The 23,566-nt window shown below is 49.3% G+C and overlaps 6 protein-coding genes across 6 annotated transcripts in view; 1 reads left to right on the top strand and 5 right to left on the bottom strand.

Moving 5' to 3' along the window:
- LOC129487373 (beta-defensin 103A) overlaps window positions 1-23,566 on the top strand; it is a 215,737-nt gene that overhangs the window by 136,827 nt on the left and 55,344 nt on the right. The window lies entirely within an intron of this gene.
- Window positions 1,709-3,298, bottom strand: LOC129487067 (ubiquitin carboxyl-terminal hydrolase 17-like protein 22). The gene has a single exon (XM_055287784.2). The coding sequence runs from the start codon at window positions 3,296-3,298 to the stop codon at window positions 1,709-1,711; it is 1,590 nt and encodes a 529-aa protein (XP_055143759.2).
- Window positions 6,440-8,185, bottom strand: LOC134732197 (ubiquitin carboxyl-terminal hydrolase 17-like protein 11). The gene has a single exon (XM_063615110.1). It carries the CDS (start codon window positions 8,058-8,060, stop codon window positions 6,471-6,473), a length of 1,590 nt encoding a protein of 529 aa, XP_063471180.1. The 5' UTR covers window positions 8,061-8,185; the 3' UTR covers window positions 6,440-6,470.
- Window positions 8,684-12,951, bottom strand: LOC134736387 (ubiquitin carboxyl-terminal hydrolase 17-like protein 11). Its single transcript, XM_063637760.1, has one exon. The coding sequence runs from the start codon at window positions 12,824-12,826 to the stop codon at window positions 11,237-11,239; it is 1,590 nt and encodes a 529-aa protein (XP_063493830.1). The 5' UTR covers window positions 12,827-12,951; the 3' UTR covers window positions 8,684-11,236.
- On the bottom strand, window positions 16,003-17,717 carry LOC129487254 (ubiquitin carboxyl-terminal hydrolase 17-like protein 11). The gene has a single exon (XM_055287857.2). The coding sequence runs from the start codon at window positions 17,590-17,592 to the stop codon at window positions 16,003-16,005; it is 1,590 nt and encodes a 529-aa protein (XP_055143832.2). The 5' UTR covers window positions 17,593-17,717.
- Window positions 18,216-22,481, bottom strand: LOC134736386 (ubiquitin carboxyl-terminal hydrolase 17-like protein 11). Its single transcript, XM_063637746.1, has one exon. It carries the CDS (start codon window positions 22,354-22,356, stop codon window positions 20,767-20,769), a length of 1,590 nt encoding a protein of 529 aa, XP_063493816.1. The 5' UTR covers window positions 22,357-22,481; the 3' UTR covers window positions 18,216-20,766.

Below are 23,566 nucleotides of genomic sequence, written 5' to 3'. Positions count from 1 at the left end.
GACAGAATTTGGGTGTGTCTGCAGGCTCCCTAGCTTAGCAGGAATGAAGATCCTGGCTCTAGGGATTTTCCCAAAATGTGTTAGACAGGAAGAAACGGGGCAGAATTTAGGCCCGGTGCCGAGGCCTCGAGGTGTAAACACACAGCCCTGGCCTCTGGGCCCGTGAAATTGGGATGGTTTCAAGGAGGATGGTGGAATGAGAGGACTGTGACCTTTGGCCCCGTTTCTTTCCCTTGTCTTTTCATGAGGCCAGGCGTGCTCAATCAGAAGGCTTCCCGTGCCAGACGTAAAGCGTCCTGGGGGAAGAAAGGAGCACTGCTTAGAAAGACGCTCCACAGGGAGAAAGGAGCCACCATTTCCAGGAGAATGATCCCCAGAAGCATGAGGAATCCAGATGCCGTGGCTTCACACAAAACGCTGGAGGGTCTTCTTCCTGGAGGCGGGACCTGGGCATGGGTGTCCTTTAATGCTCATAACTGATTTAGAGGTGATCCCAATCGATAACCTGTCTGCGAATCATGCTCATCACACTGTAGTTTTCACACAACGTCACACAGAGACCCTGTTGGTATGCGCACTTGGGTGCTCGAGCAGGGTTGCCCCCAAGATTCTGTGGTTCTACGGAGCCCTGAGTTGTGCCCTGGACAACTTTCCTCAGGGGTTGGTCAACTTTGGTCACTGCACCTAACGAGAAAGGGACCGTGAAATCTCATCAGCAAATACAGAAAAGGAAGGGGCCATTTCCCGCAATCATTTCCACTGAAACACCACGTCGGATAAAGAAGTCTGATGACAGGACAGGGACTGTGCTTCAGAGATGCAGCTTTCGCAGCTGGACGCCTGACCTGCAATCTCCCCAAATGCCATTTGTAAACACACCAAATGAGATTTACTTCAGGGCTTTCTGATGTGGTTTTAGTTGAATACACACACTCCTGTGTTTGATTTCCTTTGTTATCCCTACGACTTCCTTCCAAACGACTTACATGCCCGTGGGAAAATTTTTCATTTCAATTCGTTGGAAGTGGACACCGTGAAACAGGCAAGTCGGTCTGTGAGTTTCCGGCGTTATGTGGGTTCCACCGAGAGCACAAGTCCTAGGGCGCCTGAGGTCCATTCAAAAACCAACGTAAAAACGGCGAGCCAGGGTACCAACGAAGAACACCCTTCCTGTCTTCCAAATGCATTCGTTTCCACTATTCAAGGTGGCGAGAATGATCCACAGATGTCCCGCATCAGCATAATTTCACCTTCATCCTGCCGACCAACAGCTGACGGATGGAACACACCCGAAGAGAAAATAGTAAACCCAGTCCCCTGCAATAACCTGACAGGCAAACCCACACGTCAATATGTCATGTTTAGAAATGCACACTGAATGTCATCTACCGTGAACGCAAACACACAGAGAGGCCCTCCACAGGTTGGGAAGACTCACGACCCCAAAACTTGATGTTTCCCATGTGTGGGCTCATCCTGAGACGCAGCCATCACTATCCAGTTGTCCCCGTTGTACAGGCAGATACTTGGGCTCCTCATTGCTTTGTGAAGGACTGACGGTGTAGGTGTTTGTGTGGGTGCCTGTGTGATTCCGTGCGCGCTTGTGGGTGTATTTGTGTGTGTGTGTGTCTGTGTGTGTGCGCCCGGGTGTGTGTGTGTGTGTGTGTGTGTGTGCACCCCTACGTGTGGGTCAGCACTTCCACTGAGATCACTGGCACAGAAGCAGAGCCCTGCTGCTGTGTTTGTTCTTCCCTTTGGATCTCCTGGTCCTCCCTTGCCGAGAAGCGAGTGTGCCAGTGTTGATGGATTCCTGATCTGTCGGGTTCGTCGAAGAGAGGTTTAGCAGGGAGCTTTGCTGTTCAGGATGATGGTTTTTGGTGCCACACTTGTATTTTGATTGATGAATCACAACTACGTTGGGAGGCAGGGTACCTTCGACTTTTCTGACGTTGAACTCAGGCTTCGTTTTGTTTTGCTCTTGGAGGAATTTCCAGTGGTCTAAGGTGCTTTCCTGAGTGTCTCTTTCCACCGAGTGCTCGTCCAACTCGGGTGCCTGGAGGCAGGGGTCTCTGTTGAGCTCTCCTTGCGTTGCTCGCCTGTCTGTGTCTGCAGGGCCAAGGGCTCTTGGTTCCCTGCCTCTTGACACACCCTCACTGTGTCTTTCCAATTCACTCTTCTGGATATAAAAGAGGACATAGGCCTGTTGACTCAGGACAGAAGTGATGCCAGAAGCAGTGACCTCGGCATCATCCATTTTATACCACTGGCCTTCTTGAGCTTTGACATAAGAGAAGTAATGTCCGTTGTGACAACTCCACCCAGCGTGGACCAGCACAGCGTAGAGGACATAGACAAGAGGTCCTGTGTTCTGCTGAGACATGTATGGCTGCATGTCAAGGCACTCAGGATATTGCACATTCTTGGCAAGTTTGTTGCCCGTGACATCGGAGAATCTCTTCAATACGAGGATGAGGACCTTGGCAGAAGTGTGTAAAGTTAACGTCTTGGAGGCAGGCGCCTTCTGGAGACAAAGACCACAATGATAGGCATTCTCTCCATTGAGTTCTTCGGGCTTCACCAACTGTTCCAAAGCTTGCTTCACACTCTGAGCTGCCTGGATATCCAGGGCGATGTCCAGGTAAGGGTCAAAGGTGTCTGAAATGCCCTGGCAGTGGAGACACTTGATTTGAGATCTCCAGTACCCTCCAAATATTTGGTGGATGAGGGTGGTGTCCTTAGGGTGAGGATCTACCTGCTTGTGCCCGGGAAGGCATGCCTTTTTCATGGCATCCACAGTGAACATGAGAAATTCATGGGCATCTTCCTGCTTGCCTCTATGGAAGCCAGCAGCCAATGCCTGTGAGGGCTGGATGACATGGCCCGGACGGTGGAGGGCCCGTGTGATGTGAGCTTGCATAGTACAGAGCATGCAGCACTTGTGACGATGACAAGTTTGAGAGTGCTCCCGGGACAGCATGTAGTTGGCAAGGGGCGGTGTGTATGTCAGGCACTGCAGGGAAGCATTCACGTAGCAGGTATTTCCCATATTCTGGAGCCCAGCCCCCACCGCAGCAGGTCCCCTGCTACTCAGAGGAAGCTTCTCCCTGGGAGCAAGCTGTCTTGCCACAGGAGCCAAATCATCACAGGGGTGGACACGGGTCTCAGATGAGAGTGGTGACTTCTCAGGGAGAGAAGTCCGCTGGATTTCAGCAAAAGCTGCATGTGGCCGAGAAGATGTGAGTTTTGAAAAGCGGTTGAAGTGCCACTCACCCCCCGAGGAGAGTGAGTCGTGCTCCATGTCGCCTGGAACAGGGATCACAGGGTTTCTCTGCTGGGACCGCAGGTTGCAGAGAGACGCTATCTCTTCCGAGAGAGTCTTCAAACGACGAGCCCTCTGGCCGCATCAGCCCTTAAATAACTCATCTCCACCAGCCCCGAACACCCCACCCACCCATCCGGTTCACGATAAACCAATCAAATATCAGCACTCAATTAAGGAATGAGTCACAGGGTGTGTCCCCCTGCATTCCTGGGAATTCAACAGACACAGCCCACATCATGATTTCTAGAACACCTGAATCCAATTACTCCTCAGGATGATAGGCACATATAATATGAGTGTAAGCGGGTTAGGACAGTGGCCACACAGTTGCCTTATTATAGGTAAAGCAATGTCAGGGAAGAAATCTTTACCTGTGAAACTCTGTGTGTGCGTGTGTGTGTGTGTGTGTGTGTGCGTGTGTGTGTGTGTGTGTGTTTGTGCTGGGATGTACTTCCAAGTACGTGCTTTTGGCAGATACCATCATCCTTTCAGCGATTGAAGGACAAGAAGTCAGAAGTGCGCTTTCTGACTTGAGAATAGTCAATGAATTCTAGTAATTAGCATCGCGTATTTTTTCCTTCATAAAAAAGGAGAGATACGTGGAATCAAATAGACCTTCCAGCGATAATCTTTCCATGTCCAGCCTAGTGATTCTATATCCGAGTGAAATTACCTGCCAGTGGGGAACAAGGCAAGTCTTTGCATGAAATGCTCTTGCCGAAGCTAGCTTCCCAAATAATAAAGCATCAAGTGGTAGAAACCTGCACTGAAGTTTGAGGAGATACTCAGCGCACAATGTAGAGTGTGAAACACTTTCGGGAAATCATGCAATCACCGAGAGACTAATCGATGACATTCCCCAAATTTGTGTTTGCCAGAAAAGAAAAATAGTCATGAGAATGTATAGCCGGTGGTTTCGGACGTACGACGGCAGTTTAAGAAAACATGAAAGAAAAGACTTGAGAAATCAGAAGGTATCCCAACTAAAAGCTTCGGTTTATTAAAGAAATGATGAACATAACAACAACGTATCTCACAGCATGGGTGATAATATTTTCATAGCTATGTGCTAATGGATCAACAATTGATAGGGATGAAATAAAAAGTTGTAAATTTGACAGAAGCAAACAAGGAAAACTACCCCGTAGAAAAGCCCGGGTGGCGGGAGTGAGGCCGTGTCTCAAGAAGAAACCATCGGAGAGATTTAAAAACAGGGAGTGAAACAGAGGATTGTCTAACATTGTTAACACTGGCCCCCGTTTCAGTGGGAAAAGGCAAAAATAAGCCGTGTATCTCATGGATTCTTGCGTCAATTGTTCAGGATCTGAGATGTTGCCTCCACTTGTGGTCACGCATTGTGTGGTGGAATTGCAGTTAGCACATTTGGTGCAAATTTGAATGATGATGAAAGTGGACATGTTCCCTGAACTAAGAGGGACAGAATTTGGGTGTGTCTGCAGGCTCCCTAGCTTAGCAGGAATGAAGATCCTGGCTCTAGGGATTTTCCCAAAATGTGTTAGACAGGAAGAAACGGGGCAGAATTTAGGCCCGGTGCCGAGGCCTCGAGGTGTAAACACACAGCCCTGGCCTCTGGGCCCGTGAAATTGGGATGGTTTCAAGGAGGATGGTGGAATGAGAGGACTGTGACCTTTGGCCCCGTTTCTTTCCCTTGTCTTTTCATGAGGCCAGGCGTGCTCAATCAGAAGGCTTCCCGTGCCAGACGTAAAGCGTCCTGGGGGAAGAAAGGAGCACTGCTTAGAAAGACGCTCCACAGGGAGAAAGGAGCCACCATTTCCAGGAGAATGATCCCCAGAAGCATGAGGAATCCAGATGCCGTGGCTTCACACAAAACGCTGGAGGGTCTTCTTCCTGGAGGCGGGACCTGGGCATCGGTGTCCTTTAATGCTCGTAACTGATTTAGAGGTGATCCCAATCGATAACCTGTCTGCGAATCATGCTCATCACACTGTAGTTTTCACACAACGTCACACAGAGACCCTGTTGGTATGCGCACTTGGGTGCTCGAGCAGGGTTGCCCCCAAGATTCTGTGGTTCTACGGAGCCCTGAGTTGTGCCCTGGACAACTTTCCTCAGGGGTTGGTCAACTTTGGTCACTGCACCTAACGAGAAAGGGACCGTGAAATCTCATCAGCAAATACAGAAAAGGAAGGGGCCATTTCCCGCAATCATTTCCACTGAAACACCACGTCGGATAAAGAAGTCTGATGACAGGACAGGGACTGTGCTTCAGAGATGCAGCTTTCGCAGCTGGACGCCTGACCTGCAATCTCCCCAAATGCCATTTGTAAACACACCAAATGAGATTTACTTCAGGGCTTTCTGATGTGGTTTTAGTTGAATACACACACTCCTGTGTTTGATTTCCTTTGTTATCCCTACGACTTCCTTCCAAACGACTTACATGCCCGTGGGAAAATTTTTCATTTCAATTCGTTGGAAGTGGACACCGTGAAACAGGCAAGTCGGTCTGTGAGTTTCCGGCGTTATGTGGGTTCCACCGAGAGCACAAGTCCTAGGGCGCCTGAGGTCCATTCAAAAACCAACGTAAAAACGGCGAGCCAGGGTACCAACGAAGAACACCCTTCCTGTCTTCCAAATGCATTCCAGTTTCCACTATTCAAGGTGGCGAGAATGATCCACAGATGTCCCGCATTAGCATAATTTCACCTTCATCCTGCCGACCAACAGCTGACGGATGGAACACACCCGAAGAGAAAATAGTAAACCCAGTTCCCTGCAATAACCTAACAGGCAAACCCACACGTCAATATGTCATGTTTAGAAATGCACACTGAATGTCATCTACCGTGAACGCAAACACACAGAGAGGCCCTCCACAGGTTGGGAAGACTCACGACCCCAAAACTTGATGTTTCCCATGTGTGGGCTCATCCTGAGACGCAGCCATCACTATCCAGTTGTCCCCGTTGTACAGGCAGATACTTGGGCTCCTCATTGCTTTGTGTAGGACTGACGGTGTAGGTGTTTGTGTGGGTGCCTGTGTGATTCCGTGCGCGCTTGTGCTTGTATTTGTGTGTGTGTGTGTCTGTGTGTGTGCGCCCGGGTGTGTGTGTGTGTGTGTGTGTGTGTGTGCACCCCTACGTGTGGGTCAGCACTTCCACTGAGATCACTGGCACAGAAGCAGAGCCCTGTTGCTGTGTTTGTTCTTCCCTTTGGATCTCCTGGTCCTCCCTTGCCGAGAAGCGAGTGTGCCAGTGTTGATGGATTCCTGATCTGTCGGGTTCGTCGAAGAGAGGTTTAGCAGGGAGCTTTGCTGTTCAGGATGATGGTTTTTGGTGCCACACTTGTATTTTGATTGATGAATCACAACTACGTTGGGAGGCAGGGTACCTTCGACTTTTCTGACGTTGAACTCAGGCTTCGTTTTGTTTTGCTCTTGGAGGAATTTCCAGTGGTCTAAGGTGCTTTCCTGAGTGTCTCTTTCCACCGAGTGCTCGTCCAACTCGGGTGCCTGGAGGCAGGGGTCTCTGTTGAGCTCTCCTTGCGTTGCTCGCCTGTCTGTGTCTGCAGGGCCAAGGGCTCTTGGTTCCCTGCCTCTTGACACACCCTCACTGTGTCTTTCCAATTCACTCTTCTGGATATAAAAGAGGACATAGGCCTGTTGACTCAGGACAGAAGTGATGCCAGAAGCAGTGACCTCGGCATCATCCATTTTATACCACTGGCCTTCTTGAGCTTTGACATAAGAGAAGTAATGTCCGTTGTGACAACTCCACCCAGCGTGGACCAGCACAGCGTAGAGGACATAGACAAGAGGTCCTGTGTTGTGCTGAGACATGTATGGCTGCATGTCAAGGCACTCAGGATATTGCACATTCTTGGCAAGTTTGTTGCCCGTGACATCGGAGAATCTCTTCAATACGAGGATGAGGACCTTGGCAGAAGTGTGTAAAGTTAACGTCTTGGAGGCAGGCGCCTTCTGGAGACAAAGACCACAATGATAGGCATTCTCTCCATTGAGTTCTTCGGGCTTCACCAACTGTTCCAAAGCTTGCTTCACACTCTGAGCTGCCTGGATATCCAGGGCGATGTCCAGGTAAGGGTCAAAGGTGTCTGAAATGCCCTGGCAGTGGAGACACTTGATTTGAGATCTCCAGTACCCTCCAAATATTTGGTGGATGAGGGTGGTGTCCTTAGGGTGAGGATCTACCTGCTTGTGCCCGGGAAGGCATGCCTTTTTCATGGCATCCACAGTGAACATGAGAAATTCATGGGCATCTTCCTGCTTGCCTCTATGGAAGCCAGCAGCCAATGCCTGTGAGGGCTGGATGACATGGCCCGGACGGTGGAGGGCCCGTGTGATGTGAGCTTGCATAGTACAGAGCATGCAGCACTTGTGACGATGACAAGTTTGAGAGTGCTCCCGGGACAGCATGTAGTTGGCAAGGGGCGGTGTGTATGTCAGGCACTGCAGGGAAGCATTCACGTAGCAGGTATTTCCCATATTCTGGAGCCCAGCCCCCACCGCAGCAGGTCCCCTGCTACTCAGAGGAAGCTTCTCCCTGGGAGCAAGCTGTCTTGCCACAGGAGCCAAATCATCACAGGGGTGGACACGGGTCTCAGATGAGAGTGGTGACTTCTCAGGGAGAGAAGTCCGCTGGATTTCAGCAAAAGCTGCATGTGGCCGAGAAGATGTGAGTTTTGAAAAGCGGTTGAAGTGCCACTCACCCCCCGAGTAGAGTGAGTCGTGCTCCATGTCGCCTGGAACAGGGATCACAGGGTTTCTCTGCTGGGACCGCAGGTTGCAGAGAGACGCTATCTCTTCCGAGAGAGTCTTCAAACGACGAGCCCTCTGGCCGCATCAGCCCTTAAATAACTCATCTCCACCAGCCCCGAACACCCCACCCACCCATCCGGTTCACGATAAACCAATCAAATATCAGCACTCAATTAAGGAATGAGTCACAGGGTGTGTCCCCCTGCATTCCTGGGAATTCAACAGACACAGCCCACATCATGATTTCTAGAACACCTGAATCCAATTACTCCTCAGGATGATAGGCACATATAATATGAGTGTAAGCGGGTTAGGACAGTGGCCACACAGTTGCCTTATTATAGGTAAAGCAATGTCAGGGAAGAAATCTTTACCTGTGAAACTCTGTGTGTGCGTGTGTGTGTGTGTGTGTGTGTGCGTGCGTGTGTGTGTGTGTGTGTGTTTGTGCTGGGATGTACTTCCAAGTACGTGCTTTTGGCAGATACCATCATCCTTTCAGCGATTGAAGGACAAGAAGTCAGAAGTGCGCTTTCTGACTTGAGAATAGTCAATGAAGTCTAGTAATTAGCATCGCGTATTTTTTCCTTCATAAAAAAGGAGAGATACGTGGAATCAAATAGACCTTCCAGCGATAATCTTTCCATGTCCAGCCTAGTGATTCTATATCCGAGTGAAATTACCTGCCAGTGGGGAACAAGGCAAGTCTTTGCATGAAATGCTCTTGCCGAAGCTAGCTTCCCAAATAATAAAGCATCAAGTGGTAGAAACCTGCACTGAAGTTTGAGGAGATACTCAGCGCACAATGTAGAGTGTGAAACACTTTCGGGAAATCATGCAATCACCGAGAGACTAATCGATGACATTCCCCAAATTTGTGTTTGCCAGAAAAGAAAAATAGTCATGAGAATGTATAGCCGGTGGTTTCGGACGTACGACGGCAGTTTAAGAAAACATGAAAGAAAAAACTTGAGAAATCAGAAGGTATCCCAACTAAAAGCTTCGGTTTATTAAAGAAATGATGAACATAACAACAACGTATCTCACAGCATGGGTGATAATATTTTCATAGCTATGTGCTAATGGATCAACAATTGATAGGGATGAAATAAAAAGTTGTAAATTTGACAGAAGCAAACAAGGAAAACTACCCCGTAGAAAAGCCCGGGTGGCGGGAGTGAGGCCGTGTCTCAAGAAGAAACCATCGGAGACATTTAAAAACAGGGAGTGAAACAGAGGATTGTCTAACATTGTTAACACTGGCCCCCGTTTCAGTGGGAAAAGGCAAAAATAAGCCGTGTATCTCATGGATTCTTGCGTCAATTGTTCAGGATCTGAGATGTTGCCTCCACTTGTGGTCACTCATTGTGTGGTGGAATTGCAGTTAGCACATTTGGTGCAAATTTGAATGATGATGAAAGTGGACATGTTCCCTGAACTAAGAGGGACAGAATTTGGGTGTGTCTGCAGGCTCCCTAGCTTAGCAGGAATGAAGATCCTGGCTCTAGGGATTTTCCCAAAATGTGTTAGACAGGAAGAAACGGGGCAGAATTTAGGCCCGGTGCCGAGGCCTCGAGGTGTAAACACACAGCCCTGGCCTCTGGGCCCGTGAAATTGGGATGGTTTCAAGGAGGATGGTGGAATGAGAGGACTGTGACCTTTGGCCCCGTTTCTTTCCCTTGTCTTTTCATGAGGCCAGGCGTGCTCAATCAGAAGGCTTCCCGTGCCAGACGTAAAGCGTCCTGGGGGAAGAAAGGAGCACTGCTTAGAAAGACGCTCCACAGGGAGAAAGGAGCCACCATTTCCAGGAGAATGATCCCCAGAAGCATGAGGAATCCAGATGCCGTGGCTTCACACAAAACGCTGGAGGGTCTTCTTCCTGGAGGCGGGACCTGGGCATCGGTGTCCTTTAATGCTCGTAACTGATTTAGAGGTGATCCCAATCGATAACCTGTCTGCGAATCATGCTCATCACACTGTAGTTTTCACACAACGTCACACAGAGACCCTGTTGGTATGCGCACTTGGGTGCTCGAGCAGGGTTGCCCCCAAGATTCTGTGGTTCTACGGAGCCCTGAGTTGTGCCCTGGACAACTTTCCTCAGGGGTTGGTCAACTTTGGTCACTGCACCTAACGAGAAAGGGACCGTGAAATCTCATCAGCAAATACAGAAAAGGAAGGGGCCATTTCCCGCAATCATTTCCACTGAAACACCACGTCGGATAAAGAAGTCTGATGACAGGACAGGGACTGTGCTTCAGAGATGCAGCTTTCGCAGCTGGACGCCTGACCTGCAATCTCCCCAAATGCCATTTGTAAACACACCAAATGAGATTTACTTCAGGGCTTTCTGATGTGGTTTTAGTTGAATACACACACTCCTGTGTTTGATTTCCTTTGTTATCCCTACGACTTCCTTCCAAACGACTTACATGCCCGTGGGAAAATTTTTCATTTCAATTCGTTGGAAGTGGACACCGTGAAACAGGCAAGTCGGTCTGTGAGTTTCCGGCGTTATGTGGGTTCCACCGAGAGCACAAGTCCTAGGGCGCCTGAGGTCCATTCAAAAACCAACGTAAAAACGGCGAGCCAGGGTACCAACGAAGAACACCCTTCCTGTCTTCCAAATGCATTCCAGTTTCCACTATTCAAGGTGGCGAGAATGATCCACAGATGTCCCGCATTAGCATAATTTCACCTTCATCCTGCCGACCAACAGCTGACGGATGGAACACACCCGAAGAGAAAATAGTAAACCCAGTCCCCTGCAATAACCTGACAGGCAAACCCACACGTCAATATGTCATGTTTAGAAATGCACACTGAATGTCATCTACCGTGAACGCAAACACACGGAGAGGCCCTCCACAGGTTGGGAAGACTCACGACCCCAAAACTTGATGTTTCCCATGTGTGGGCTCATCCTGAGACGCAGCCATCACTATCCAGTTGTCCCCGTTGTACAGGCAGATACTTGGGCTCCTCATTGCTTTGTGTAGGACTGACGGTGTAGGTGTTTGTGTGGGTGCCTGTGTGATTCCGTGCGCGCTTGTGCTTGTATTTGTGTGTGTGTGTGTCTGTGTGTGTGCGCCCGGGTGTGTGTGTGTGTGTGTGTGTGTGTGTGCACCCCTACGTGTGGGTCAGCACTTCCACTGAGATCACTGGCACAGAAGCAGAGCCCTGCTGCTGTGTTTGTTCTTCCCTTTGGATCTCCTGGTCCTCCCTTGCCGAGAAGCGAGTGTGCCAGTGTTGATGGATTCCTGATCTGTCGGGTTCGTCGAAGAGAGGTTTAGCAGGGAGCTTTGCTGTTCAGGATGATGGTTTTTGGTGCCACACTTGTATTTTGATTGATGAATCACAACTACGTTGGGAGGCAGGGTACCTTCGACTTTTCTGACGTTGAACTCAGGCTTCGTTTTGTTTTGCTCTTGGAGGAATTTCCAGTGGTCTAAGGTGCTTTCCTGAGTGTCTCTTTCCACCGAGTGCTCGTCCAACTCGGGTGCCTGGAGGCAGGGGTCTCTGTTGAGCTCTCCTTGCGTTGCTCGCCTGTCTGTTTCTGCAGGGCCAAGGGCTCTTGGTTCCCTGCCTCTTGACACACCCTCACTGTGTCTTTCCAATTCACTCTTCTGGATATAAAAGAGGACATAGGCCTGTTGACTCAGGACAGAAGTGATGCCAGAAGCAGTGACCTCGGCATCATCCATTTTATACCACTGGCCTTCTTGAGCTTTGACATAAGAGAAGTAATGTCCGTTGTGACAACTCCACCCAGCGTGGACCAGCACAGCGTAGAGGACATAGACAAGAGGTCCTGTGTTGTGCTGAGACATGTATGGCTGCATGTCAAGGCACTCAGGATATTGCACATTCTTGGCAAGTTTGTTGCCCGTGACATCGGAGAATCTCTTCAATACGAGGATGAGGACCTTGGCAGAAGTGTGTAAAGTTAACGTCTTGGAGGCAGGCGCCTTCTGGAGACAAAGACCACAATGATAGGCATTCTCTCCATTGAGTTCTTCGGGCTTCACCAACTGTTCCAAAGCTTGCTTCACACTCTGAGCTGCCTGGATATCCAGGGCGATGTCCAGGTAAGGGTCAAAGGTGTCTGAAATGCCCTGGCAGTGGAGACACTTGATTTGAGATCTCCAGTACCCTCCAAATATTTGGTGGATGAGGGTGGTGTCCTTAGGGTGAGGATCTACCTGCTTGTGCCCGGGAAGGCATGCCTTTTTCATGGCATCCACAGTGAACATGAGAAATTCATGGGCATCTTCCTGCTTGCCTCTATGGAAGCCAGCAGCCAATGCCTGTGAGGGCTGGATGACATGGCCCGGACGGTGGAGGGCCCGTGTGATGTGAGCTTGCATAGTACAGAGCATGCAGCACTTGTGACGATGACAAGTTTGAGAGTGCTCCCGGGACAGCATGTAGTTGGCAAGGGGCGGTGTGTATGTCAGGCACTGCAGGGAAGCATTCACGTAGCAGGTATTTCCCATATTCTGGAGCCCAGCCCCCACCGCAGCAGGTCCCCTGCTACTCAGAGGAAGCTTCTCCCTGGGAGCAAGCTGTCTTGCCACAGGAGCCAAATCATCACAGGGGTGGACACGGGTCTCAGATGAGAGTGGTGACTTCTCAGGGAGAGAAGTCCGCTGGATTTCAGCAAAAGCTGCATGTGGCCGAGAAGATGTGAGTTTTGAAAAGCGGTTGAAGTGCCACTCACCCCCCGAGTAGAGTGAGTCGTGCTCCATGTCGCCTGGAACAGGGATCACAGGGTTTCTCTGCTGGGACCGCAGGTTGCAGAGAGACGCTATCTCTTCCGAGAGAGTCTTCAAACGACGAGCCCTCTGGCCGCATCAGCCCTTAAATAACTCATCTCCACCAGCCCCGAACACCCCACCCACCCATCCGGTTCACGATAAACCAATCAAATATCAGCACTCAATTAAGGAATGAGTCACAGGGTGTGTCCCCCTGCATTCCTGGGAATTCAACAGACACAGCCCACATCATGATTTCTAGAACACCTGAATCCAATTACTCCTCAGGATGATAGGCACATATAATATGAGTGTAAGCGGGTTAGGACAGTGGCCACACAGTTGCCTTATTATAGGTAAAGCAATGTCAGGGAAGAAATCTTTACCTGTGAAACTCTGTGTGTGCGTGTGTGTGTGTGTGTGTGTGTGCGTGCGTGTGTGTGTGTGTGTGTGTTTGTGCTGGGATGTACTTCCAAGTACGTGCTTTTGGCAGATACCATCATCCTTTCAGCGATTGAAGGACAAGAAGTCAGAAGTGCGCTTTCTGACTTGAGAATAGTCAATGAAGTCTAGTAATTAGCATCGCGTATTTTTTCCTTCATAAAAAAGGAGAGATACGTGGAATCAAATAGACCTTCCAGCGATAATCTTTCCATGTCCAGCCTAGTGATTCTATATCCGAGTGAAATTACCTGCCAGTGGGGAACAAGGCAAGTCTTTGCATGAAATGCTCTTGCCGAAGCTAGCTTCCCAAATAATAAAGCATCAAGTGGTAGAAACCTGCACTGAAGTTTGAGGAGATACTCAGCGCACAATGTAGAGTGTGAAACACTTTCGGGAAATCATGCAATCACCGAGAGACTAATCGATGACATTCCCCAAATTTGTGTTTGCCAGAAAAGAAAAATAGTCATGAGAATGTATAGCCGGTGGTTTCGGACGTACGACGGCAGTTTAAGAAAACATGAAAGAAAAAACTTGAGAAATCAGAAGGTATCCCAACTAAAAGCTTCGGTTTATTAAAGAAATGATGAACATAACAACAACGTATCTCACAGCATGGGTGATAATATTTTCATAGCTATGTGCTAATGGATCAACAATTGATAGGGATGAAATAAAAAGTTGTAAATTTGACAGAAGCAAACAAGGAAAACTACCCCGTAGAAAAGCCCGGGTGGCGGGAGTGAGGCCGTGTCTCAAGAAGAAACCATCGGAGACATTTAAAAACAGGGAGTGAAACAGAGGATTGTCTAACATTGTTAACACTGGCCCCCGTTTCAGTGGGAAAAGGCAAAAATAAGCCGTGTATCTCATGGATTCTTGCGTCAATTGTTCAGGATCTGAGATGTTGCCTCCACTTGTGGTCACTCATTGTGTGGTGGAATTGCAGTTAGCACATTTGGTGCAAATTTGAATGATGATGAAAGTGGACATGTTCCCTGAACTAAGAGGGACAGAATTTGGGTGTGTCTGCAGGCTCCCTAGCTTAGCAGGAATGAAGATCCTGGCTCTAGGGATTTTCCCAAAATGTGTTAGACAGGAAGAAACGGGGCAGAATTTAGGCCCGGTGCCGAGGCCTCGAGGTGTAAACACACAGCCCTGGCCTCTGGGCCCGTGAAATTGGGATGGTTTCAAGGAGGATGGTGGAATGAGAGGACTGTGACCTTTGGCCCCGTTTCTTTCCCTTGTCTTTTCATGAGGCCAGGCGTGCTCAATCAGAAGGCTTCCCGTGCCAGACGTAAAGCGTCCTGGGGGAAGAAAGGAGCACTGCTTAGAAAGACGCTCCACAGGGAGAAAGGAGCCACCATTTCCAGGAGAATGATCCCCAGAAGCATGAGGAATCCAGATGCCGTGGCTTCACACAAAACGCTGGAGGGTCTTCTTCCTGGAGGCGGGACCTGGGCATCGGTGTCCTTTAATGCTCGTAACTGATTTAGAGGTGATCCCAATCGATAACCTGTCTGCGAATCATGCTCATCACACTGTAGTTTTCACACAACGTCACACAGAGACCCTGTTGGTATGCGCACTTGGGTGCTCGAGCAGGGTTGCCCCCAAGATTCTGTGGTTCTACGGAGCCCTGAGTTGTGCCCTGGACAACTTTCCTCAGGGGTTGGTCAACTTTGGTCACTGCACCTAACGAGAAAGGGACCGTGAAATCTCATCAGCAAATACAGAAAAGGAAGGGGCCATTTCCCGCAATCATTTCCACTGAAACACCACGTCGGATAAAGAAGTCTGATGACAGGACAGGGACTGTGCTTCAGAGATGCAGCTTTCGCAGCTGGACGCCTGACCTGCAATCTCCCCAAATGCCATTTGTAAACACACCAAATGAGATTTACTTCAGGGCTTTCTGATGTGGTTTTAGTTGAATACACACACTCCTGTGTTTGATTTCCTTTGTTATCCCTACGACTTCCTTCCAAACGACTTACATGCCCGTGGGAAAATTTTTCATTTCAATTCGTTGGAAGTGGACACCGTGAAACAGGCAAGTCGGTCTGTGAGTTTCCGGCGTTATGTGGGTTCCACCGAGAGCACAAGTCCTAGGGCGCCTGAGGTCCATTCAAAAACCAACGTAAAAACGGCGAGCCAGGGTACCAACGAAGAACACCCTTCCTGTCTTCCAAATGCATTCCAGTTTCCACTATTCAAGGTGGCGAGAATGATCCACAGATGTCCCGCATTAGCATAATTTCACCTTCATCCTGCCGACCAACAGCTGACGGATGGAACACACCCGAAGAGAAAATAGTAAACCCAGTCCCCTGCAATAACCTGACAGGCAAACCCACACGTCAATATGTCATGTTTAGAAATGCACACTGAATGTCATCTACCATGAACGCAAACACACGGAGAGGCCCTCCACAGGTTGGGAAGACTCACGACCCCAAAACTTGATGTTTCCCATGTGTGGGCTCATCCTGAGACGCAGCCATCACTATCCAGTTGTCCCCGTTGTACAGGCAGATACTTGGGCTCCTCATTGCTTTGTGTAGGACTGACGGTGTAGGTGTTTGTGTGGGTGCCTGTGTGATTCCGTGCGCGCTTGTGCTTGTATTTGTGTGTGTGTGTGTCTGTGTGTGTGCGCCCGGGTGTGTGTGTGTGTGTGTGTGTGTGTGTGCACCCCTACGTGTGGGTCAGCACTTCCACTGAGATCACTGGCACAGAAGCAGAGCCCTGCTGCTGTGTTTGTTCTTCCCTTTGGATCTCCTGGTCCTCCCTTGCCGAGAAGCGAGTGTGCCAGTGTTGATGGATTCCTGATCTGTCGGGTTCGTCGAAGAGAGGTTTAGCAGGGAGCTTTGCTGTTCAGGATGATGGTTTTTGGTGCCACACTTGTATTTTGATTGATGAATCACAACTACGTTGGGAGGCAGGGTACCTTCGACTTTTCTGACGTTGAACTCAGGCTTCGTTTTGTTTTGCTCTTGGAGGAATTTCCAGTGGTCTAAGGTGCTTTCCTGAGTGTCTCTTTCCACCGAGTGCTCGTCCAACTCGGGTGCCTGGAGGCAGGGGTCTCTGTTGAGCTCTCCTTGCGTTGCTCGCCTGTCTGTGTCTGCAGGGCCAAGGGCTCTTGGTTCCCTGCCTCTTGACACACCCTCACTGTGTCTTTCCAATTCACTCTTCTGGATATAAAAGAGGACATAGGCCTGTTGACTCAGGACAGAAGTGATGCCAGAAGCAGTGACCTCGGCATCATCCATTTTATACCACTGGCCTTCTTGAGCTTTGACATAAGAGAAGTAATGTCCGTTGTGACAACTCCACCCAGCGTGGACCAGCACAGCGTAGAGGACATAGACAAGAGGTCCTGTGTTGTGCTGAGACATGTATGGCTGCATGTCAAGGCACTCAGGATATTGCACATTCTTGGCAAGTTTGTTGCCCGTGACATCGGAGAATCTCTTCAATACGAGGATGAGGACCTTGGCAGAAGTGTGTAAAGTTAACGTCTTGGAGGCAGGCGCCTTCTGGAGACAAAGACCACAATGATAGGCATTCTCTCCATTGAGTTCTTCGGGCTTCACCAACTGTTCCAAAGCTTGCTTCACACTCTGAGCTGCCTGGATATCCAGGGCGATGTCCAGGTAAGGGTCAAAGGTGTCTGAAATGCCCTGGCAGTGGAGACACTTGATTTGAGATCTCCAGTACCCTCCAAATATTTGGTGGATGAGGGTGGTGTCCTTAGGGTGAGGATCTACCTGCTTGTGCCCGGGAAGGCATGCCTTTTTCATGGCATCCACAGTGAACATGAGAAATTCATGGGCATCTTCCTGCTTGCCTCTATGGAAGCCAGCAGCCAATGCCTGTGAGGGCTGGATGACATGGCCCGGACGGTGGAGGGCCCGTGTGATGTGAGCTTGCATAGTACAGAGCATGCAGCACTTGTGACGATGACAAGTTTGAGAGTGCTCCCGGGACAGCATGTAGTTGGCAAGGGGCGGTGTGTATGTCAGGCACTGCAGGGAAGCATTCACGTAGCAGGTATTTCCCATATTCTGGAGCCCAGCCCCCACCGCAGCAGGTCCCCTGCTACTCAGAGGAAGCTTCTCCCTGGGAGCAAGCTGTCTTGCCACAGGAGCCAAATCATCACAGGGGTGGACACGGGTCTCAGATGAGAGTGGTGACTTCTCAGGGAGAGAAGTCCGCTGGATTTCAGCAAAAGCTGCATGTGGCCGAGAAGATGTGAGTTTTGAAAAGCGGTTGAAGTGCCACTCACCCCCCGAGTAGAGTGAGTCGTGCTCCATGTCGCCTGGAACAGGGATCACAGGGTTTCTCTGCTGGGACCGCAGGTTGCAGAGAGACGCTATCTCTTCCGAGAGAGTCTTCAAACGACGAGCCCTCTGGCCGCATCAGCCCTTAAATAACTCATCTCCACCAGCCCCGAACACCCCACCCACCCATCCGGTTCACGATAAACCAATCAAATATCAGCACTCAATTAAGGAATGAGTCACAGGGTGTGTCCCCCTGCATTCCTGGGAATTCAACAGACACAGCCCACATCATGATTTCTAGAACACCTGAATCCAATTACTCCTCAGGATGATAGGCACATATAATATGAGTGTAAGCGGGTTAGGACAGTGGCCACACAGTTGCCTTATTATAGGTAAAGCAATGTCAGGGAAGAAATCTTTACCTGTGAAACTCTGTGTGTGCGTGTGTGTGTGTGTGTGTGTGTGCGTGCGTGTGTGTGTGTGTGTGTGTTTGTGCTGGGATGTACTTCCAAGTACGTGCTTTTGGCAGATACCATCATCCTTTCAGCGATTGAAGGACAAGAAGTCAGAAGTGCGCTTTCTGACTTGAGAATAGTCAATGAAGTCTAGTAATTAGCATCGCGTATTTTTTCCTTCATAAAAAAGGAGAGATACGTGGAATCAAATAGACCTTCCAGCGATAATCTTTCCATGTCCAGCCTAGTGATTCTATATCCGAGTGAAATTACCTGCCAGTGGGGAACAAGGCAAGTCTTTGCATGAAATGCTCTTGCCGAAGCTAGCTTCCCAAATAATAAAGCATCAAGTGGTAGAAACCTGCACTGAAGTTTGAGGAGATACTCAGCGCACAATGTAGAGTGTGAAACACTTTCGGGAAATCATGCAATCACCGAGAGACTAATCGATGACATTCCCCAAATTTGTGTTTGCCAGAAAAGAAAAATAGTCATGAGAATGTATAGCCGGTGGTTTCGGACGTACGACGGCAGTTTAAGAAAACATGAAAGAAAAAACTTGAGAAATCAGAAGGTATCCCAACTAAAAGCTTCGGTTTATTAAAGAAATGATGAACATAACAACAACGTATCTCACAGCATGGGTGATAATATTTTCATAGCTATGTGCTAATGGATCAACAATTGATAGGGATGAAATAAAAAGTTGTAAATTTGACAGAAGCAAACAAGGAAAACTACCCCGTAGAAAAGCCCGGGTGGCGGGAGTGAGGCCGTGTCTCAAGAAGAAACCATCGGAGACATTTAAAAACAGGGAGTGAAACAGAGGATTGTCTAACATTGTTAACACTGGCCCCCGTTTCAGTGGGAAAAGGCAAAAATAAGCCGTGTATCTCATGGATTCTTGCGTCAATTGTTCAGGATCTGAGATGTTGCCTCCACTTGTGGTCACTCATTGTGTGGTGGAATTGCAGTTAGCACATTTGGTGCAAATTTGAATGATGATGAAAGTGGACATGTTCCCTGAACTAAGAGGGACAGAATTTGGGTGTGTCTGCAGGCTCCCTAGCTTAGCAGGAATGAAGATCCTGGCTCTAGGGATTTTCCCAAAATGTGTTAGACAGGAAGAAACGGGGCAGAATTTAGGCCCGGTGCCGAGGCCTCGAGGTGTAAACACACAGCCCTGGCCTCTGGGCCCGTGAAATTGGGATGGTTTCAAGGAGGATGGTGGAATGAGAGGACTGTGACCTTTGGCCCCGTTTCTTTCCCTTGTCTTTTCATGAGGCCAGGCGTGCTCAATCAGAAGGCTTCCCGTGCCAGACGTAAAGCGTCCTGGGGGAAGAAAGGAGCACTGCTTAGAAAGACGCTCCACAGGGAGAAAGGAGCCACCATTTCCAGGAGAATGATCCCCAGAAGCATGAGGAATCCAGATGCCGTGGCTTCACACAAAACGCTGGAGGGTCTTCTTCCTGGAGGCGGGACCTGGGCATCGGTGTCCTTTAATGCTCGTAACTGATTTAGAGGTGATCCCAATCGATAACCTGTCTGCGAATCATGCTCATCACACTGTAGTTTTCACACAACGTCACACAGAGACCCTGTTGGTATGCGCACTTGGGTGCTCGAGCAGGGTTGCCCCCAAGATTCTGTGGTTCTACGGAGCCCTGAGTTGTGCCCTGGACAACTTTCCTCAGGGGTTGGTCAACTTTGGTCACTGCACCTAACGAGAAAGGGACCGTGAAATCTCATCAGCAAATACAGAAAAGGAAGGGGCCATTTCCCGCAATCATTTCCACTGAAACACCACGTCGGATAAAGAAGTCTGATGACAGGACAGGGACTGTGCTTCAGAGATGCAGCTTTCGCAGCTGGACGCCTGACCTGCAATCTCCCCAAATGCCATTTGTAAACACACCAAATGAGATTTACTTCAGGGCTTTCTGATGTGGTTTTAGTTGAATACACACACTCCTGTGTTTGATTTCCTTTGTTATCCCTACGACTTCCTTCCAAACGACTTACATGCCCGTGGGAAAATTTTTCATTTCAATTCGTTGGAAGTGGACACCGTGAAACAGGCAAGTCGGTCTGTGAGTTTCCGGCGTTATGTGGGTTCCACCGAGAGCACAAGTCCTAGGGCGCCTGAGGTCCATTCAAAAACCAACGTAAAAACGGCGAGCCAGGGTACCAACGAAGAACACCCTTCCTGTCTTCCAAATGCATTCCAGTTTCCACTATTCAAGGTGGCGAGAATGATCCACAGATGTCCCGCATTAGCATAATTTCACCTTCATCCTGCCGACCAACAGCTGACGGATGGAACACACCCGAAGAGAAAATAGTAAACCCAGTCCCCTGCAATAACCTGACAGGCAAACCCACACGTCAATATGTCATGTTTAGAAATGCACACTGAATGTCATCTACCGTGAACGCAAACACACGGAGAGGCCCTCCACAGGTTGGGAAGACTCACGACCCCAAAACTTGATGTTTCCCATGTGTGGGCTCATCCTGAGACGCAGCCATCACTATCCAGTTGTCCCCGTTGTACAGGCAGATACTTGGGCTCCTCATTGCTTTGTGTAGGACTGACGGTGTAGGTGTTTGTGTGGGTGCCTGTGTGATTCCGTGCGCGCTTGTGCTTGTATTTGTGTGTGTGTGTGTCTGTGTGTGTGCGCCCGGGTGTGTGTGTGTGTGTGTGTGTGTGTGCACCCCTACGTGTGGGTCAGCACTTCCACTGAGATCACTGGCACAGAAGCAGAGCCCTGCTGCTGTGTTTGTTCTTCCCTTTGGATCTCCTGGTCCTCCCTTGCCGAGAAGCGAGTGTGCCAGTGTTGATGGATTCCTGATCTGTCGGGTTCGTCGAAGAGAGGTTTAGCAGGGAGCTTTGCTGTTCAGGATGATGGTTTTTGGTGCCACACTTGTATTTTGATTGATGAATCACAACTACGTTGGGAGGCAGGGTACCTTCGACTTTTCTGACGTTGAACTCAGGCTTCGTTTTGTTTTGCTCTTGGAGGAATTTCCAGTGGTCTAAGGTGCTTTCCTGAGTGTCTCTTTCCACCGAGTGCTCGTCCAACTCGGGTGCCTGGAGGCAGGGGTCTCTGTTGAGCTCTCCTTGCGTTGCTCGCCTGTCTGTTTCTGCAGGGCCAAGGGCTCTTGGTTCCCTGCCTCTTGACACACCCTCACTGTGTCTTTCCAATTCACTCTTCTGGATATAAAAGAGGACATAGGCCTGTTGACTCAGGACAGAAGTGATGCCAGAAGCAGTGACCTCGGCATCATCCATTTTATACCACTGGCCTTCTTGAGCTTTGACATAAGAGAAGTAATGTCCGTTGTGACAACTCCACCCAGCGTGGACCAGCACAGCGTAGAGGACATAGACAAGAGGTCCTGTGTTGTGCTGAGACATGTATGGCTGCATGTCAAGGCACTCAGGATATTGCACATTCTTGGCAAGTTTGTTGCCCGTGACATCGGAGAATCTCTTCAATACGAGGATGAGGACCTTGGCAGAAGTGTGTAAAGTTAACGTCTTGGAGGCAGGCGCCTTCTGGAGACAAAGACCACAATGATAGGCATTCTCTCCATTGAGTTCTTCGGGCTTCACCAACTGTTCCAAAGCTTGCTTCACACTCTGAGCTGCCTGGATATCCAGGGCGATGTCCAGGTAAGGGTCAAAGGTGTCTGAAATGCCCTGGCAGTGGAGACACTTGATTTGAGATCTCCAGTACCCTCCAAATATTTGGTGGATGAGGGTGGTGTCCTTAGAGTGAGGATCTACCTGCTTGTGCCCGGGAAGGCATGCCTTTTTCATGGCATCCACAGTGAACATGAGAAATTCATGGGCATCTTCCTGCTTGCCTCTATGGAAGCCAGCAGCCAATGCCTGTGAGGGCTGGATGACATGGCCCGGACGGTGGAGGGCCCGTGTGATGTGAGCTTGCATAGTACAGAGCATGCAGCACTTGTGACGATGACAAGTTTGAGAGTGCTCCCGGGACAGCATGTAGTTGGCAAGGGGCGGTGTGTATGTCAGGCACTGCAGGGAAGCATTCACGTAGCAGGTATTTCCCATATTCTGGAGCCCAGCCCCCACCGCAGCAGGTCCCCTGCTACTCAGAGGAAGCTTCTCCCTGGGAGCAAGCTGTCTTGCCACAGGAGCCAAATCATCACAGGGGTGGACACGGGTCTCAGATGAGAGTGGTGACTTCTCAGGGAGAGAAGTCCGCTGGATTTCAGCAAAAGCTGCATGTGGCCGAGAAGATGTGAGTTTTGAAAAGCGGTTGAAGTGCCACTCACCCCCCGAGTAGAGTGAGTCGTGCTCCATGTCGCCTGGAACAGGGATCACAGGGTTTCTCTGCTGGGACCGCAGGTTGCAGAGAGACGCTATCTCTTCCGAGAGAGTCTTCAAACGACGAGCCCTCTGGCCGCATCAGCCCTTAAATAACTCATCTCCACCAGCCCCGAACACCCCACCCACCCATCCGGTTCACGATAAACCAATCAAATATCAGCACTCAATTAAGGAATGAGTCACAGGGTGTGTCCCCCTGCATTCCTGGGAATTCAACAGACACAGCCCACATCATGATTTCTAGAACACCTGAATCCAATTACTCCTCAGGATGATAGGCACATATAATATGAGTGTAAGCGGGTTAGGACAGTGGCCACACAGTTGCCTTATTATAGGTAAAGCAATGTCAGGGAAGAAATCTTTACCTGTGAAACTCTGTGTGTGCGTGTGTGTGTGTTTGTGTGTGTGCGTGTGTGTGTGTGTGTGTGTTTGTGCTGGGATGTACTTCCACGTACGTGCTTTTGGCAGATACCATCCTCCTTTCAGCGATTGAAGGACAAGAAGTCAGAAGTGCGCTTTCTGACTTGAGAATAGTCAATGAAGTCTAGTAATTAGCACCGCGTATTTTTTCCTTCATAAAAAAGGAGAGATCCGTGGAATCAAATAGACCTTCCAGCGATAATCTTTCCATGTCCAGCCTATTGATTCTATATCCGAGTGAAATTACCTGCCAGTGGGGAACAAGACAAGTGTTTGCATTAAATGCTCTTTCCGAAGCTAGCTTCCCAAATAATAAAGCATCAAGTGGCAGAAACATTCACTGAAGTTTGAGGAGATACTCAGCGCACAAAGTAGAGTGTGAAACACTTTCGGGAAATCATGCAATCACCGAGAGACTAATCGATGACATTCCCCAAATTTGTGTTTGCCAGAAAAGAGAAATAGTCATGAGAATGTATAGCCGGTGGTTTCGGACGTACGACGGCAGTTTAAGAAAACATGAAAGAAAAAACTTGAGAAATCAGAAGGTATCCCAACTAAAAGCTTCGGTTTATTAAAGAAATGATGAACGTAACGACAACGTATCTCACAGCATGGGTGATAATATTTTCATAGCTATGTGCTAATGGATCAAGAATTGATAGGGATGTAATAAAAAGTTGTAAATTTGACAGAAGCAAACAAGGAAAACTACCCCGTAGAAAAGCCCGGGTGGCGGGAGTGAGGCCGTGTCTCAAGA

The sequence above is a fragment of the Symphalangus syndactylus genome, chromosome 1, assembly GCF_028878055.3.
Source record: "Symphalangus syndactylus isolate Jambi chromosome 1, NHGRI_mSymSyn1-v2.1_pri, whole genome shotgun sequence".
NCBI lineage: Eukaryota > Metazoa > Chordata > Mammalia > Primates > Hylobatidae > Symphalangus > Symphalangus syndactylus.
Note: the sequence above shows the minus strand (reverse complement) of the source record. Positions and strands in the feature narration are given on the sequence as shown.